The 18018-nt window shown below is 41.0% G+C and overlaps 1 protein-coding gene across 6 annotated transcripts in view; it reads right to left on the minus strand.

Annotated features, from left to right (window-relative positions):
* The window catches only part of SNX10 (sorting nexin 10), a 39855-nt gene that overhangs the window by 9169 nt on the left and 12668 nt on the right, over positions 1-18018 (minus strand). For 3 of the 6 annotated variants that reach the window (XM_071805016.1, XM_065832666.2, XM_071805017.1), the window contains exons 2-5: positions 13119-13174; positions 7517-7603; positions 3984-4084; positions 3295-3393 (exon numbers count right to left, since the gene is read on the minus strand). In XM_071805016.1, coding sequence (XP_071661117.1) covers positions 3295-3393; positions 3984-4084; positions 7517-7603; positions 13119-13142 — 311 coding nt within the window. In that variant the 5' untranslated portion in view covers positions 13143-13174. Of the gene's footprint in view, positions 1-3294; positions 3394-3983; positions 4085-7154; positions 7259-7358; positions 7604-13118; positions 13175-18018 lie in introns of those variants that run through there. The other 3 variants (XM_071805018.1, XM_071805019.1, XM_065832667.2) reach the window with 3 other exon arrangements.

An 18018-nucleotide genomic window follows, 5' to 3' on the forward strand; every position in this document is an offset into this window, starting at 1 on the left:
CCCTTGTCCTATCACAACAGACCCTACTTAAAAAGTCTGTCCCTATCTTTCTTACAGGCCCCTTTTAAGTACTGAAAGGCTGCAATAACATCTCCCTGGAGCCTTCTCCAAGCTGAACAACCCCAACTCTCAGCCTGTCCTCACAGGAGAGGTGTTCAAGCCCTCTGACAATTTTTGCGGCCTCCTTGGGACCCTTACCTCCGTGAAGGTAAGGCAGTATGAGGAGGAGGGCAAAACCCCAGCCATCTCCAGAGATCATCTCTGCCTTAGTCAGCCAAGATTTGCATGGCTGCTTTGGCACCAAGTGATCCTGACACACAGCCATCCGGGGCAGCAACACTGTGAATGCCCTTCATCTCCTGTGGATCCCAGCACTGCATTTCTCAAAACTCCTAGTTTGTCTTCCATCCCATCATGAACTGCATGTTTGAAAACCAATTGAAGACTAATCCTTTTTCCTGAACCACGTAATTTTTTGGGATCCAATTATACTCAACAAAAAGCTGTCAGTGACTGAACCCAACTTCACCTAAAATGGTTTTGTTAACTAGTTTTCTAATAAGCAAGTGATCTTCTGTGAAGGTAATCTAAATCCTGAAGTTAAACATGTATAGCTACAACGGGATAAAAGCAAATACAATCTTACAGAGCCTAATATGAAATAGCGTTTTAATTTTGATCTCCAATTTAAGAATAAGCTTTTCCTCTGAGTTTACAGACATCCTCAAAGGTATGAGGCTACTTACCAGGAAAAACACAATTTTCCTTATTCTTACACAGTAATTCATAATTGAAAAGGGGCTAGCTGACTTCCGTTAATGCACATGGGCTCTTGAAATATTAAATTACGCCTAGACAAGAAGCGAGCTTTACAGGTCTTCATCACTCAGAGATAATAACCTGTAAGACAAGCAGGTCTTGCACTACATTTGTGCCGTAAAGCCAAATCAAAATGGGACACCTGTTTCTAGATCTCACCAAACTCTAGAGTTTTGCTTTAGTTTCCAGGTGTTTGCCTAATTCTCACACTACCGTGCACAGCAGAGGGAGGTTTCACAAAGTCTCTAAGTATGCACCTTGCCCCGTGCTAACTTGTTCTGGAGCGATGGAAGAAGGAGGACAGGCTCACATAGGCTCGAATCCCATTTCTTCCCACTGCCAGAAAGAAACACCAGCAGGGCTGTGAGTTTGTGCACAGTGATTGCTGTCATTGCTGGGGCGGACAGAGCACTTGGCTTTGCAGTTCTGGGTTACACTCTCCCAAGCAACTACTTTCTCATTCCTTTCTCACCTTCTTTCTAATATACCAGGAAGGTCCTACTTCCCCTGGCATTGCTAAACTGCAGAACATGCAGCATTCAGACCTAGAGCCTTACTTCAGTGTGTGTATATCTACACACACACACACATCTGTTAATGAGTCCCACAAATTCAGTTTCGGAGAAAGAAATCATAATCTTTGGTTCAGACTCACAAAAAATGGGGAGGAAAGCATCATGGCAGCCTAGCTGAGCCAGTAAAAAGATCCCTTCTGAAAGTAGCAGTAGCACAGAGATGCCAGCCGGCAGAGGGCAATGCGACAGCACATAAGGTGCCAAGACAATTCATTACAACACAGCTCTATCTCTGAAAATTCCTTCCAACTATTTCCCAGGGCTAAGAGAAAGCTGACGCCTTTCTAAACAGCAACCAAGTTCAAACATTTAAATCGTTACCTTACAAGAGAGATGCCCCTCTTCCCACTCCTGGACTAAGAGCAGCAAGGTAAAACATTCCATGTGACGTGCATATCTTCTGCTGTCAGTATCCATTTAAGCTACAGACATCCACAAAAATGGAGAGCAGCAATGTGTTTTAAGAGAATCTACCTCTCTGTTTTGCCTTCTGAAGCACAGACAGCGCTTGTAAGTATTTTGATGCTGAAATACTGTACATTGTCATCAGGTTGGCCTCTTTGCCATTTTAAAATGAGAGTTGATATTGGAAATGTAGCACAGTTAAGCTACAACAGCTCAGATCCAGGGACATGAACCATCACTCCCCTTTGTACAGCCATTAATGTCACTGCCTCTAGAAGCACAGTTACTCTATTTCACTATTCTTCTTTCCTGAGGTGCAGAAAAAAACCCCTTCTGACTCTTTTCTGCTTTCCCTTCCCTGTCTCATATGCCTTCAAACAGTATTTATCAGCTATCCTTTTGGCCACAGATCCTATTAACTGTACATGGAACATTATTCCTGCAGCAGTTAGTTCTCCCTGACTTCATCCGTTAAGCCTAACAAATATACCTCAGGACCAATGATTTGTTGTCTGGTAGTGAGGCTTGTAATTATAATACACTGATCGGAAAAAACAGTGGGTCCAATATTCCTCTACCCACTGATCACAAGGCTTAAAGCCTACTTAAGTGATTTGCATTTTTTCCTTTGCTTATGCAGTTCTGATTCACTGAAACGTTGATACTGAAAGAAGACGAATAGCCTCTACTCACATTTTTTTACCATGCCCTTACCCCAAGCAGTAGCTAAAGAGAGCCTGCAAATGTGCACACAATTCCTGCCCCCACAGCTGTGAGCAGCCTGCTCTCACACCAGCAGTGCTAGGGCACAATGAGAGTGGCAGAGAAAGCAGAAAATTATACCAAAAGGGTCTCTGCCTCTGCAGAAGGTGAAGCAGTTACAGCAGTAGGACTAGGGAATGCAGAGCAAACTCATATAGCCCTCCCTTGTAACGCAGGTCAGGGTCTAGCTAAGTCTGATGAACTATTTTATACAGACTGTAGCTGTAATGAAAATGGCCACAGCTGCTAGAGCTTGTTTATGTTAGTGGGACTGGTAAACAAAGTAATTGGCATTATAGGAAATATCTGTGTGAGGAGATCTTGCTACAGAATGCTCCCAGGGGTTTAGCCCACAAAGGCATTGATTTTCTGTGAACATAAAGAAGGAGAGCTCCTTTGTAGGAGAATATCTAGCTCGTTCTTGAAAGCTAGAAATAAACATCAGAGTGAAAAATCTCCCAGCCATAGTACAGAATTGGAAAGTGACATAAATTCAAAACCGCTATAATCAATGCAATGAAACACAGTGGAAAAGACGCAGTTTAAGTTTTCTTATAACCAGAGCTGAAGTCACGTGCACGAAATATGACTGTGCAAATAAAAAATAAAACCAAATGTGTAACCTGTAGAGATGGCCACACGGTGGCTCTCAAGCACCAGACATTAGCTATTTTAAACCAGAAAACTGGTGACATCATAAAAATGCCACATCTCTAGGATAGGCAGTACTTACTTTTCCAGGAATTCTTGCAGGCCCTGTCGGCGATGGTCCACGTGATGAGGATTGTTCATATTGAAAAAGGGAGTTTTAGATGGCAGTTCAGGTAGCTGTCTTTATAAACAAGAAGCAAATACACAGTTAAAACCAAATGTGAAACAGTGGAGAAATATGCAATAAGCAAATGCCAACCCTGAGCATGTGAAAGATCTCAGATCATGTTCCAGAAGCTCATGAACCCGAACTTGGAAACATAAGGTTGAGAAACCAGAAGGTTTCTGACACACCTCAAAGGGAAAAATAAACTAATCAGTTTTTTCTGGTCCAGTTGTTAAGCCTGCATGCATGTCTGGCTGGGTCCCTTATGATCCTTGCAGAACCTAAACACATCCTAAAAACGCAGAGAGAAGGTACATAAACCTATGATAGATTGCCATTTCTGCTACCTCTGCATAGCAAAAGGAAACATATATCAAATCTGTTACAAATTAGAGGGGGCCTCACCAAACAAAGGCTATCAATACAAACCACATTCTTCTGGGTTTAAAGCAGAGAAAAATGGCTTGTACAGAATAAACATGTGCTAGGAAGAAACACAGGACACTTTCCAGCTCTTATTTCTGTAATTCTCAGAATTAACACGAAAAAGTCCTCCCTTTCCATGACTGACAGATCATTAAACAGCCATACATAAAGTTGCTCACATAAGCACCGCATTGCTCTGAAGCCTCTGCCGAAGCCAAACGAATTCTCGAAAGCGCCGTCTAACACAGGATGTTTTCCTTGTAAAGCACATACTGTTTGTCTGTTGGGAAATAAAAAAACATTTTACTTTGTAAATCAGCTTAAGCTAAAGTGCAAGCATGGTATTTAAAACACATCCAAGATGCCAATCCCCCAAACACCAATGAAAAGCTTGGCATTAATTCACAATTTAGGTTAAGGGCTGTGCTTTATCTCAGACAGGACTAGTGACAGTTTCTACTGCTTCTTAGGGAAATATTTTTCGTCACTTTTTTGTTCTTTTTAAAAGCAAGAGATCTAGGTTACAGTACAACTTGCAATAACAAAAAAAAGATCTCAAAAAAGTTTCAGCAGATAACGCTAGTCTTTGCAGGGGAAAGAAAACAAAAAATCATGTTTAGCTATTCCGGTTATAATCCTGTGAACAGTTAGCTACATAGAGTTCTTCCAGTGTGCAATTATACTTATATCCAATCAAAGAAACCAATGTGACTGCTCTCTACAAGTAACAGCACTTGGAGATTTGCTCACAGAATACTACTAGTCCACTACAAAAATGCCAGTTCATCAAAAGAGAAACAAGTCGCAAAAATTAGATGCTTTTGCCAAATTTTCCTGTGGAGTGTACACTTAAATGAAACCCCACCCCCCAGACAGGACTCCATTATAAATCTGCCTGCAATCCAACCCACCTTCAATCACCTGCCAGGAGGCACAACCCCTGGACAGCCACATGATGCAGATGGTAGAAGGCCCAAAGATGCCAGCTTTTTGGAACAGGTGAGTATCTGGGATACCTCACAGTTCAAGAAGCCAAATGCTCTAGGAGCTAGGCAGAGGGGAACCCAGCTGGTCTAAGAGCCTGTCAGACCCAAGATTTCGAATCCATTAGGAAGCCTGGATGGTGTGGTGGTTGCAGTCCCCCCCAGATCACTTGAATACTAGGGCAAGCCAGGCATGTCAGAATCATAGAACAGTTTGGGTTGGAAGGGACCTTCACAGGTCCAATCCCTGCACTGAGCAGGGACACCTTCAACTAGATCAGGTCGCTCAGAGCCCCATCCAGCCTGGCTTTGAATGTTTCCAGGGATGGGGCATCTAACCACCTCTCTTGGCAACCTGTGCCAGTGTTTCACCACTCTCATTGTAAAAAATTTCTTCCTCATGAATCTCTCCTTTTAGTTTAAAACCATTACCCCCTCTCCTATCACAACAGGCTCAGCTAAAATGTCTGTCCCCATCTCTCTTACAGGCCCCTTTTAAGTACTGAAAGGCCACAATAAGGTCTCCCCAGAGCCTTCTCTTCTCCAGGCTGAACAACCCAAACTCTCTCAACTTGTCCTCACAGGAGAGGTGTTCCACCCCTCTGATCATCTTGGTAGCCTCCTCTGGACTCTCTCCAACAAGTCCATGTTTGGGAGAACAATTCCCATTATGCCAGTGCAGTGAGTAAGAGCATGGAGGCACCTCCCCTGTGATTTTGGAGCCCCTGATGTGTGGGGAAAGACCTCCCCTTCTGCATGGAAAGGTTGTGACTACGGGTCACTCCTGACAGGCCGGTGCACCTATGGCTTCCTGAGAAGGGACAGTACCAGAACTATATGACCTGAGAAGTTCTGGACATGGACAAATGGTGGAAAATGCCAGAATACTGCCTCATCCTAAGTGTGGCCAAAGTGGAAAAAAAACTGATGAAAGCAAATGATCTCATGATCCTATAAACAGCGATCTTAAGTGAGGCCCGGTGAGCTCTCCAGCATCACAGCGAGAGGTCACCATGCACCCCCCTCCAAGGTAGAATGCTGCTTAGAGTCATCTCACAATTAATGGATGCCACAAAGTCGTAGGCAAAGATAGATTTCTCAAGACTCAACAAGCACCTGTTGAGAACGCCGATCCATTAAAGTGAGTAATTCACTAAATGTGAGAGGGAAATTTTGGTCACAGGTATACTTCCACATATACTCAAATATCCACAGATCAGTACGTGACTTATAAATTTGTATGTGTGTGTGTTTTTCTCTATATACCTGTGTGCATGTCTATGTGTATGTGACCTGATTTATCTCTTTTTAAGTAAAGTGTGATCCTCGCTGTTTTTGAATAGGTAATCAAGTCCCTGTTTTGATTATACTAAATCCCATTGAATTGTTTTAAATCACTTTATTAATCAGCTGTCGATAGAGTGCTATTAAAAATAATATATTAAAAACTTGTGATCTACCTCAATAAATTTCAAATTGCTGTTAAATAAAAACTGTAAAAAAAACTCCATCCATGAGAGATGGCAGGACTGACCTAGAGCCTTGGTCTCTGAGAGCCCTGGCATTGTGTTGGTAGGAAAGTTTATCAGATTCAGAGATGCTCAGTGCTGAATCATATAACACTAGGTCTAAATAACATAATCCTCAACTTAGCAGTCACTGAGAAAGCCAGTAATATAATTATATTCAGAAGCACCAATGCCTGTGAAACAGTTATACAGCACCCATCTCACAAAATTTACAAGACTTCTATTTACCAGAAGTCAAAAATATAATTGCTTTGGAACCAGTACTTAAACCATATTGCAAAATGTAAGTTTCACAGCCCTGATTGCCACACAGGACAGAAGTACTTGTCACGATGGGCATTTAATAAGCCATCATTTGACTGCTTGTTCTCATTAGGCTGAATGCTTAACACTCCCACACAGTAAGGAAATGCTTTCAGTCTTGTGCCAAGCATTAACCATGTAACTCAGTCCTCTGAAATTCTTCACCTGATACTTGATATACTTCACAATTTTTTTTCTGTTTTTTAACATTGCAATTAAAATCTCTGGATCTAGATTTGGGGAATTAGGATAACTCCTTCCATACATCATCTACCAAAGAAGAATAATCAACAAAACAAAATGATGTATAGGACAGATTTAAGACACACAAGAACCACAATTCTAAATGCACTCCCGTTAACACGTGGTAGCCTACAATCATAAACCCAAATGTAGTTACTTGATATATACAAGCAGCACTAAACTAGCGTAATATGAAGGTCAAGGTACACTGAAAACCACATTGCAGCAACCAAATAACTTGTCAAAAAGAAGAACTGAGGAGAATTGAAAGTACAAATAACCAGATAATTACTTCAAAGTTGTTTTCCATTGAATACCTGAACATCAAAATTCTTCTATAATGGCAAGACATCACTATGACAGTCTTCTAGCTGATAAGTAAAGCTGAGAATATCACTGTTGCAAGACATTATGGAGTGCATGTGTGAACACAACACCAAGTTCAACTCCCAGCTTGGCCAGACCCACTACACAGCTTTTGGCCAACACACCTTACCTGTTCCACTGCATCTCAGTCATTAAAAGGAGAATAACACCCTCCAGCATTCCAGAAGTGGTATAAAGAAATTCCGTTAGTATCCCAAAGAGAACCCTGGTTTGGACAGAAACAGCAATAAGAGCCCAAAGAATCTGTACTGATACTTTTATACTTACGTGAATAAATATCTCATAGTCTACGTAAGAATGCCATGAGTCTTCTTTCTGTGTCCTGGGGTCTCGCACCAAGACAGTTACAAATTCCTGCAAACGCATAATTTAAAAAATATATATATATATCAAGTAATTAATTTCAGAAGACTAAGGCAGCCCGAAAGACGCTCTTGAACAGACGCTCTGCTGTTTCACAAACTACTGTGCTCAGATTAAAAGCTGAACTGATGTTTTATTGAATTTTGCAACCCTGTAAAAGGAGAAGCAAAAAGCAATGAATCATCTGAGCTACACCACATGTCCGGGAAATTCCTTACCAAATTGCTAGCTGAAAAGGAATATTTCAGATTAAGTAATACTGTAAGAAGTCATACGTGCTTCATGCATGGGAGACTGGGTGATCTCAGTACTTACAAACTAAAAATCTAACATTCAGAGTCACACATGTAAGCAAGAACTAGGCAGGCATTTTAGGCTCTTCCCACCCTTGTAATCAACATTCACAAAGAACATGTTCCAAAACTGCTCCATGTACCCAATACTTATATATAACATTTTATTTGCTCCTAAATTTCTCTTTGTCATTTTATCTATACTGTTTTAAAATAAAGGATTCATACCCATTGACTTCAGGGATCTGAGGCAAGTGCTCAGTGTCACCATGAAAAGCCGAAGAACCGCCTTTTTCCTACATCCCAAATGACTTGCTCCAGCCCAGTGGAAAAGGATGCAGCACTGTTAATTGCCCCAGACACAGATTTGACACAGGGAATCAAGGTCTCAGGCCCAGTGTCCAGGGTGCCACATACCCTTCCTGATACACCAGGAGCTTAAGTCACAGACTAGAGCCAAGGATGCAGGACCTGGGCACTGGTACCTCAGTCTGCCCATCAACCTGCCCAGGGAAGCAACACAGCTGCACTGCAGAGCATAACTCCCCATTTTCAGGGAACAATGACAGAGAGTATTTGTTGTAGAATTTGTCATATCTAGTCTATATCTTTGTAATTCCTACACTTATGTAATCATTTAGAGGGATCCTGAAGGTGTGTGAGGGGTCTATGGGCATCACTGTAATGTAACCAGGCATCACTAACATGAATTGGAAGAGGCTGAAAAATTAAATGTTCCCGAGTATCCTCAGTAAATGACCATGTGAAAACTTCCACTGGGTTTTAAAAAATAAAAAAAAAAAAAAAGCCTGCTGAATCTGCATGTTCATAATAAAAGGGAAAAGGTTTCTTTAAAATAGGAAGGTTGAAAGTGTGCCTAACTATCTTCTTTTCCCTGAGCAAATGAATAGGCTGCCCTACTTCAGATGCTTAAATAAGCTATTCACTCAAGTAGCTAAGCCAACCACTTAAACAATGACTCAGTTAAAAAAAAAAAAAACAAAAAACAACAAAAAACCACACAACTGTATCATTTTAAGTGACAGATACATTCCTCCTGACAGAAAGGCATTGCACAAGATCTCCAGGTACAGGAATCGACTTGTGGGAGGAAGGACAGTGTCTGTGGTAAATAACATGCTTTTTTAGTATGCCTTTGCATAAATCAAGAAATTTTGAGCTAGAAAGCTCTCAAAATGTGTCTCTCCATGTCAAATCATGGATGTCAGAAATGAAACCTTTACTCTTCAGCTAAATTATCTGCCCCCACCACACACTTCAGTGTGTCACCAGCAGCAACCTTTGACGGACTGACAGGAGAACAAGGACAACCTTGAAATGAAAAGATGTATTTTTTTCCCAAACAGTCACTGCACTCTGTACATGGCAGGGAGGTGTTCATGGTCTGGATTAAATCATTTACTACTGTGATTTCCAGGTGGTGTTGCTTCGGGGATGGCCTGATGGCTGGAGAGAGCCCACAGGTTTATCTCACTTAGCCCAGCTCCTTGTCACAGGGTGTTTTCTGCATTATTTCTAGCTACCTTTTTGGTGTGTTCCACAAGAACCCTGCCAAAAAAAGCCTGTTTGATAGGCTCCCACCACCTCTGCTGTGTCTCTCCTTGCAGTAGAAGGCCGGATTCTCCTCTGCAGCTCTTTAACCCCATGCCAACATGGCACAAGAGGAACAAATGAGCAGAGCTGTAATCACTTCTACCAGCTGAGGGTCATGCCTTTACTTTTACAAAAATGCTAGTGGGAGACACGAGGAAGTTATTCCCTCTCCTGAGCAGGTCCTGAGCAATGTGTTGAACAAAGGAGAGGAAACCATTTTTGGTTGCTTTTTCCCATCTGCCTCACTGTCTATCATATTTGGCATACATATACAGACACAGAATACTTTCAGACCCACTGTAACGTGTTTTCATATCCATAGTCTTATGGTGTCCCAAGTTTTTGTCTTCCCCAGTCTCCTATATCCCTGTACCCTACTCATCCCTAGAGCTGCAACCACTTCTCCTAAACATACTTTATTTTCTTTCCTGAGCACTAAATGTTTCTATCCTGCAAGTGGAAGAAGAGGAACGACACCAGACAGATTCAAACGACAGACTGCTCTCCCCTTCAACTGCTGCAGCCCAGAGTCACAACTGCAGGTATCCTGCTCATAACCTGACCTCAGTCCCATTCCTCTCATCCAACACCATACTTGCTTCCCATCACCCTTCCTTTTGTCCAGGTTCCCCAAATGACTTCATTTCCAAGCAGCCTTCTATAACCCTCTCCCTTGTACAGAATCAAAATAGTCTTCGTAGTAAAATGCTTCTTTCAACCTTTACTATACCAAAGTATTATGATTAAAAGTTATTATTGAATATGCTGTGGGTTAGCTACATGTTACCTTGCAAATCATTCCTGACCACATGATTTACACAAAAAACTCTGTACACTTTAAATTTCCAATTAAATAGTCACTGATTTTCAATACTGAGGAAGTCAAGTACCCTGCAGACTCTGTCTATAGAAGACAGGAGACCTGCTGTACACACTGTGGTAGGCAGGCATCTGGGCAGATATATATCACTGACCCAAGAGTGAAAAAGATCTGTGGTACAGCAGAGCACCTCAGCAAACTGCAGCCCTCACACATAGTCAGCATCAGCTCTGCTTTGAAACACCATGATTTCAGCAGAATACTGTGTGTTTATTTTTTTTTTTCCCCTCCTTTATTTACCAAAGAATATAGAGGCTGAGTTCAGAGTGAAGCAAGACAAACATCAAGCAACCAGAAAACAAAACCAAAAATGTACAGCCTTTCTCAAGATCTATGGTTACTTCCCCTGTAAACATCTTGAATTCAGGAAGCATTAAATGCAATTCCCATCACAGTTCCTCCTGCCCTGAAACAGTGGTATTGCCCAGATTGCCTATTCCTTCTCTTTTGACCTTTAAGCCTTCTCCAGGATGCAAGACCCCACTGGGACCACAGTACTGATTTAATCAAAACTTCCCTGACTGCCCAGCACAGATGCAGATATACTGCCAGAAAAGGTGCTTATGCCTCCTTGCCCCTGTAAAAGCAGGCTTGTAAAGGCCAATATTCACGTATAAAATATATTAGGCTCCAAGCAGTGTTAGGTGGCAGAATATTCCTCTGGGAGATTGCTGTTGTATGCTGAGTCCATCCTGCATTCCCAGGTCAGAAACAGTCACCAGATTACAGAAGTTTTGGGTAATAATTGCCTTTCTTCTCTGTATATACTCCTTCCCTTCCCATATTCCTATAAAAATAGGACACTTTCAATAGGCATGTCTATCTTCAAGAAATGCACTGCTCATCCTCCCGCAGGCCACATGAAGACTAACTTCATCTATTGCCACAAGACTGCATTGCAGTCCAGCCGGGCAACCTGGGGAAGCAGAGCCTGAAGAGAGCCAAAGCTTCAGGGACTTTTTACTTTCATCAGCTGTAATCCTTTCCAAGGTGTCTTCCTCCCCCACACAGTTCTGTTTGTTTTTTTCAGAATTGCAAATCTAGCTCTTATGCCATGTTATATATACTTTCCATGTTTCTGAGTGGGTTTTTTAGTTTTGGGTTGGCTTTGGTTTTGGTTTTGTTTTTAATTATTTTTTTTAATTTTTTTTTAATTTTTATTGAGGGGCACAATACCAGCATGTCTATCCTGCATTCAAGAACAATATGTATTCTGTAACCCATAAGTAACAACAATTCTCTCAAAACCAGAACTTGCTGCTGACAGTTCAAAGCATCCAAGCTTGGTCACAGAAACCTATTGCACTGGAAACAATACACTCAACAGAAAGCTATTGGAAAAAAGTGGTATGTCCATTTATTCCTTCTCCCTGGAAACTATTAAATTAACAAGGAAAACATTTCCTATCCAAACTGCTATACTTTTGGTATGGATCCCAGCTGCCACACTGGCCCAAACATCCTCATGAAGAACTTCAAATCCACCCCAAAAGTAGTCATTACTAAAAAAAGTAGTCAAAACTATTATACTCAATAAGCAGGAATCAGCAGAGCAGCACCTCTGGTTGGATGTGTTTACAGTCCTACGCAAAGAACATGAGTGTGACAGCAGAGAAAAAGGGAAGCACTGAGGTGATGTAAACACAAGCACCAAGAACTGAAATGTTCCCATTTGGATTTGCCTCAAAATGAAGAATACACCATAAAAGTAGCTGAAGCAAACACAAGAAGTCCTTATCTTTTCTTCCCTGTCCTCCCCCACCTCTTCTGACATCCTTTCTGCTGTTGGAAATATTTCTGCACAATGCAATGGATTGCTCAGACACAAGGATAAGTCAGAAGTTCTACTGTATAGAATTTGACCACAAAACCTTTGTGTTTTTGAGAAGTGTCTTTTTAACATTTTCCTATTAGGAAAGTAGGAAATCTGACACAGAAACATCTAATTTTAATATGGGGGAAAAATCTACAACAAGGAGGAGGAATAAAAATAATCTCATGTTGGATGACTATTTGCATTAATCATTCCAGTTGCTTTTTGCATTTTAATTAAAAACTCTGTGCTCAGGACTGTATCAGGTGATAACCTCATGCTCCATGGAAACACTGTTACACATCTGATTAGTCAATAACCCCCAAAGAATCATTTTCCACAAAGCTTCCAAGAAAAACAGTTTCCCATCAGGTTGTCTATTGGTAAAAGGATCAACCACAAAGAACATGAAGCTCTTCATGCTGGGAGCATTGGCATCTTCACACACGCCGAGTAGTCCAGCTGATAAGAGACTGACAGCCAAGACAAAATAAGCTGTTGAAACTTCGAATGTTCATCGGGACTGAGCAAAAGAGAACATGCAAAGTGTGATTCTTGCGGCCCGCAAATCTCATAATCAGAGTTCAGACCCAGCTCCAACCATTATGTCCTACAAAATACCTGAAGACTGACGGGAGAGAAGACTAAAATCCAAGTCCTTCTTTCCTGTCTCTGAGCCCCTTATGCAAACACTCTCCTTTTCTCTCATCCAATTCATATTTGATTCTTCCATGAAACTTTAACAGAAGGAACTGGCACTGCATCCCTCCAGAATATTCTGTAGCCTGGCAATTAGAACCATGAAGAATACAAACAATCTTTCTTGGTCCACGTGAACCTTAATGAAATTCAATTCACAACAACCAAACTAGAATCCTTTTTTATTTAAGCTCAGACATTACTTACTTGTTTTTCGTGTTTTGGCGTCATCTTTACTGTTCTGTATTAAAGTAATAATCAACCTAAAAAACAAAACAAAACATCAGATTGGCATTTAGTAGTTATTTGAAGGTCTTTATTGATGTCTTGATTCTTAAAACTGTTGACTTACTGTTTAGACTTTAAGCATTGGTATTGTGTGGAAATACTCACTATATATCCATACGTGTAACTTCCCTTAAGAGGATAACAGGAAGACAAACAAGAAACCCAAGGTTTTAGTGACCAATAAATCCATCAAGAGGAATTGAGAAGACTGATAAGAGGGGCCCATCCTGCCCCAGAAAGAATTAACAATCAGGATGATTGCCAAGAAGTCTGAAGTCAGCAAAAATCAGTGGTAACTAGGGAAAAGGTAACGATGGCAGGAGGAGATCATGACCTCCAACTCAAAAAACACCCCCTCCTCAGAAAAGCCCACTACTCACTGAGCACACAGAGAAGAATAAAAGCAAACTGTACCTTTAAACTGAAGTGAGCAAAGTTTGTATCAATGAACTTTGAAGAGTCATAAATACGTATATCGTAGAATTATAGAACAGGTAGGGTTGGAAAGGACCTTTTAAGTTCATCTAGTCAAACTCCGCTGCAATGAGCAAGGACACCTTCGACTAGATCAGGTTGCTCAGAGACCTGTCCAATGTTAGAGATTATTAACAAGAGTTAGGAGTGGCTAAAAGCTGAAATGTATGAATATCTTATGCAGCTCACTTCAGGTATGCCAATTTTGTGGTTCTACCACCTAGCACCTGACATCGTGCAATCTCATCATAAAACAGCATCTCAACTCTGTGTGCATATTCGGCTGCTTGCACATTGAGTAATTTTAAAAATTTTAAAAATTAAGTTATAAAATCCCATTTTAGAAGCATGGGTTTTGACCCCTTCTGGGGATATTTGTCATACATGAAAGTCCAGTGACACCTGTCTGTCCATCTCTGGAAACTGGTGCTTTTCTTCATTGCTCCAAGAGCCAGCCCTGGGCTCATCCTTGCCCCCACCTCCCAAACTCTGCACATCCAGCATCCCCAGCGCACAAACACAGTCCAGGCAGGGCTGCCCACACCTGTCTTCCAGGCACCCGAGCACAGGTCTGCGTGACTGCGGCTGAGATCCAGAGATGCTAAAACAACATCTGAGTCAACAGAATCCAAAGCCCCTCTCAACCTTTTCTCCGAAACAGAGATAAGTGGAGAGACAAACTGTTCGGATCCTGCAGGCTAGCAAAAAACTCAGGCTAAATTTCACAGTGTCTGCGGTTTTAAAACCTCCACATAGGGAAGTGTATAATTTGATCAAATAAACAAACAAAAAACAAACCCACATGTAATTAACCTATGTTTTAAACCCTCTCTTTCACTGGAAATCTAAATAAATTTTTAACTACTTCTGCAGTCCCGTAAAACAGTGGGTTTGCTCAGGACAGGTACCTGCACAGGAAGAGCCAGGCGGCTTTATTTAGTTGCTAGTTTGCATACACACCACCTGCCTAAAAAGAATTGCCATGGGTAACAGGACTTGCAGTTTGCCTTTCCTTTTTACCCCTCTCACATGCCATCCAGCTGCTGCCAGCTAACACCTACACTGGCGCCCAGCTACAAAAACATCCTATTGCCTCCTCAGCTGTTAAAATCCAACCTCCTCTTTTTAAACCAAGGGGACCCAAGCAGGATCCCTCCTTCACCCTGGAAGCACACCCCCCTACACTGGCACCGTGGTCAGGATGGATGCCACTCGAGTAGCAGAAGCTGAGCAAAATCCTCCTGTGCACCCCTCTGGGCAGGTACCTTGCACTGGAAAACATGAATTTGCAGCTTTCTTAGGCAATTCTTGGCAGCTGTTGTCGGTCAGCTGCAAAACGTTTACATGGGACTAGGGAATGCCTATGATTTTGGAGGTTGTTTGCTAAGGTTTAGCAATACAGAGCTTGGAGCTGCTCTTGTTATTGTACAACTATATATTTAGGTCAATCCCAGCTAAGGACTGCTGGACACCGCACCCTTGCCCAATGCCTCTTACAAACACATCTAACTTTCAAATTACAACTCCACCTATTTTAATAAATTGGAGAACAATGATAAGCACATATATATTTCTTTGACCAGGAGACTATTTTGGAATAAACACATCTTCATCAAATTTTTATAGGATCCATTACATCAAAATAGGATGCTCTGTCTCCAAATACAAATGTCCATACACTGAACTTCAGACATCCTCAACAGTGCCATCAGTATGGTTTCCACCTCCGTAAAGATAAGGTCACCATTCCACTTCTGTAGCTATCATGGTGCTGATAAAAGCACAGAGGAATACTGAAAACATACTTTCTTTTTTTCACTCAATGTATTTATGCCTAACTGGCATATATGGTCCGGGCTGAAGGTGTAGAAGAGCACTTGGTCACTTCTTGCTGCAACAGGCTCAGCAGTGCCAAGAAGCTCTGCAAGAGGGAGGAGGAGGCGGGCAAGAATTTGGCTCATCAGTTATCGCTGCTGTTAATACAGAAGTATATTAGAAGATTTCGTTTTAGTGAAGATAAATGGCTTTTACTTCTCAGGAGAACACAAGCCCACACCACAGAAAATACTGTGCAGGGCTCAGGCTGTTAGAAGACGAAGGGCTATTTCTGCCTGCTACCTCTCCTTGTTGGGTGCAGTTGTAAACCTATATAGCTTGGGGGCTTTTTTCCATTTCTGCTCTGGTTGAATGTGGTTTTGTTTATTAAATAACTTTTTTTTTTAAATATACCTTTATACTGTCAGATTCTGCAGCCTCTTTCTCTCCTGTCTCTTAACTGCTTAAGAAAGAAATTACACAAGCACAACATATCTCATTTCTGACACTGTTAGTGAACTAAAGGGCTGAAATAACACATTTTATCTTCTGCTTTCTAATGGCCAAGTTATGTGGTGGTGCAGGCTAGAAAGAACAGTTTCAACTCCAAAAAGCCATCACAATTTTAAATATTTAATGACTAAAATAAATAATTCAGGACCAAAAACCTCCCTAAGATATTTAAAATACATCATTTTTTCATCAAGTAACTTGAAAAAAAAATGGAAATACAAGCCCATCAAAGCTATCTTTTACATAGAAATTTCAGGAAGCCCAAGATCACCCCAGTCACGCTGCAGTCACTTGCATACACACTGAATGCAGTATTCTGTCTGGTCACAAGGCATGTATTTTAGGACTTCTTTAATGCATGTAGAAGTCACTGAAGCAGAACAGTTCAACTGACTGCTTAAGAAGGTGACATTTCATCTGTAGAAAATCCCTACCAGTGACAGAGAGAAGCAGCCCCCAGCAGACAAACAGAAGGTTGTTGGTCTTTTTACTCATAAAAAATTTTCAACTGACAGAAATGAACCAGTGCTGGGAAAAAAAAAAAATCAAAAAAAAGTAATGGTAGATCAGTGGTTTCAATAAAATGCTTTCTGCTGTGACTCGGAAAAAAAACCTACCGCTTTGAGTAAGTGTTCATTCTACTTCCTATCTACTATCAGTATGAAGACTATTTTTTTCTTCTGTTAGTTTCATATACTTAATCACACCAGCTCCTTGCAGTACATATTTTTGACGGTTCTTAATTGCATAACCAATGAAACCACCAAGGAACGGCTCCACAGCTGCCAACAAGCACCACTCAAAAGCAAAAAGATTACACAGGATGACTCACCATATTTCCTGTAGCCTAAAAAAAAAAAAAAAGAAATAAGAAAAAAAATCGAAGGGGAACCAAACCCAAGTACTGCAGTGCTTTTCTTACAGACAAACAGATAAACTGCAGTGCTCTTCTTAAATATGACACGTACTATTAAGAATTTTATTTCATATTTTAGAGTCGATTTTATCTTTTTAAAATCTAAATTAAAACAGATTATTTAGTACTCCTAGGGAATACCCTTTTGTCATGTAAATGGAATGCTCTTAAAGGAGGAAGTAACTTCTCTCCTGCGCTCCCAAACCAAAAGATGAAAACCCAAGCAGCACCACAAACAAAAACGATGACAACTTGCTATAAGAACCACATAAACACAACAGTGAGCCTTCCTGGCTGCCTCATTTGTAGCTGTGTTTAGTTGCACCGAAATTCTACAGTTCCTCTCACTGCTGGGCAGTGGTCCACTGATTCCATGTGGACCATGTTTTGCCTCAAGCATTAAATGTTGACCTTCAGCTCAAGAATTATCCATTCACCCACCTCAGGTTATTTCTAAACATATAACCAAATGACCACCTTCAAGCTTTAATGGGGAAGAGTGGTTTATTTTTATACCTTGGTGATGTTTGAAAGTCCGATCCAGTCACAAGCAAAGTTGTTGGCTGCACATTCAAGGTTGTTCCCATCATCAGTATCAAATGAAACTTACATTCAGGGATTCAATGTGACCAAGGCAGATCACAATTAAATCTCTAAATACTTAAAGACCTTCCCTGCATTTTATGTTTTGCTTACCTTAACACTCATAAAAACGTTATAAGAATTTTAATCTACAGCCTGTAGAAGCCTCAGCTACATTCCTACATGGAGTTCACTACCACAGAACATGGCATGCGTGTACCTGACCACACCATGTTCATGAAATGCAAGTCAACCATAAGGATTTGCAAGGAAAATACACATGTAGGATGTGATGGTGGGAGCAGGAGGATATAAAGAATAGAGCTTTCATAAAAGATGATGCTAGCTCTGGTGAATTAAAAAACAAAAAGAAGACTACAATAAACCAAATAACAAATTCCCATGCTAAAATATAAGTAGTGCTTAGATTTGCGATAGGATAATGCAAATTTCTTTTGGGGAGCATTTACTGTATTTGCAGAAGGTTCTGGACTAATTCAGCCACTGGCAAGGGGAGTC

Source organism: Patagioenas fasciata, chromosome 2 (assembly GCF_037038585.1).
Source record: "Patagioenas fasciata isolate bPatFas1 chromosome 2, bPatFas1.hap1, whole genome shotgun sequence".
NCBI classification, from domain to species: Eukaryota; Metazoa; Chordata; class Aves; order Columbiformes; family Columbidae; genus Patagioenas; species Patagioenas fasciata.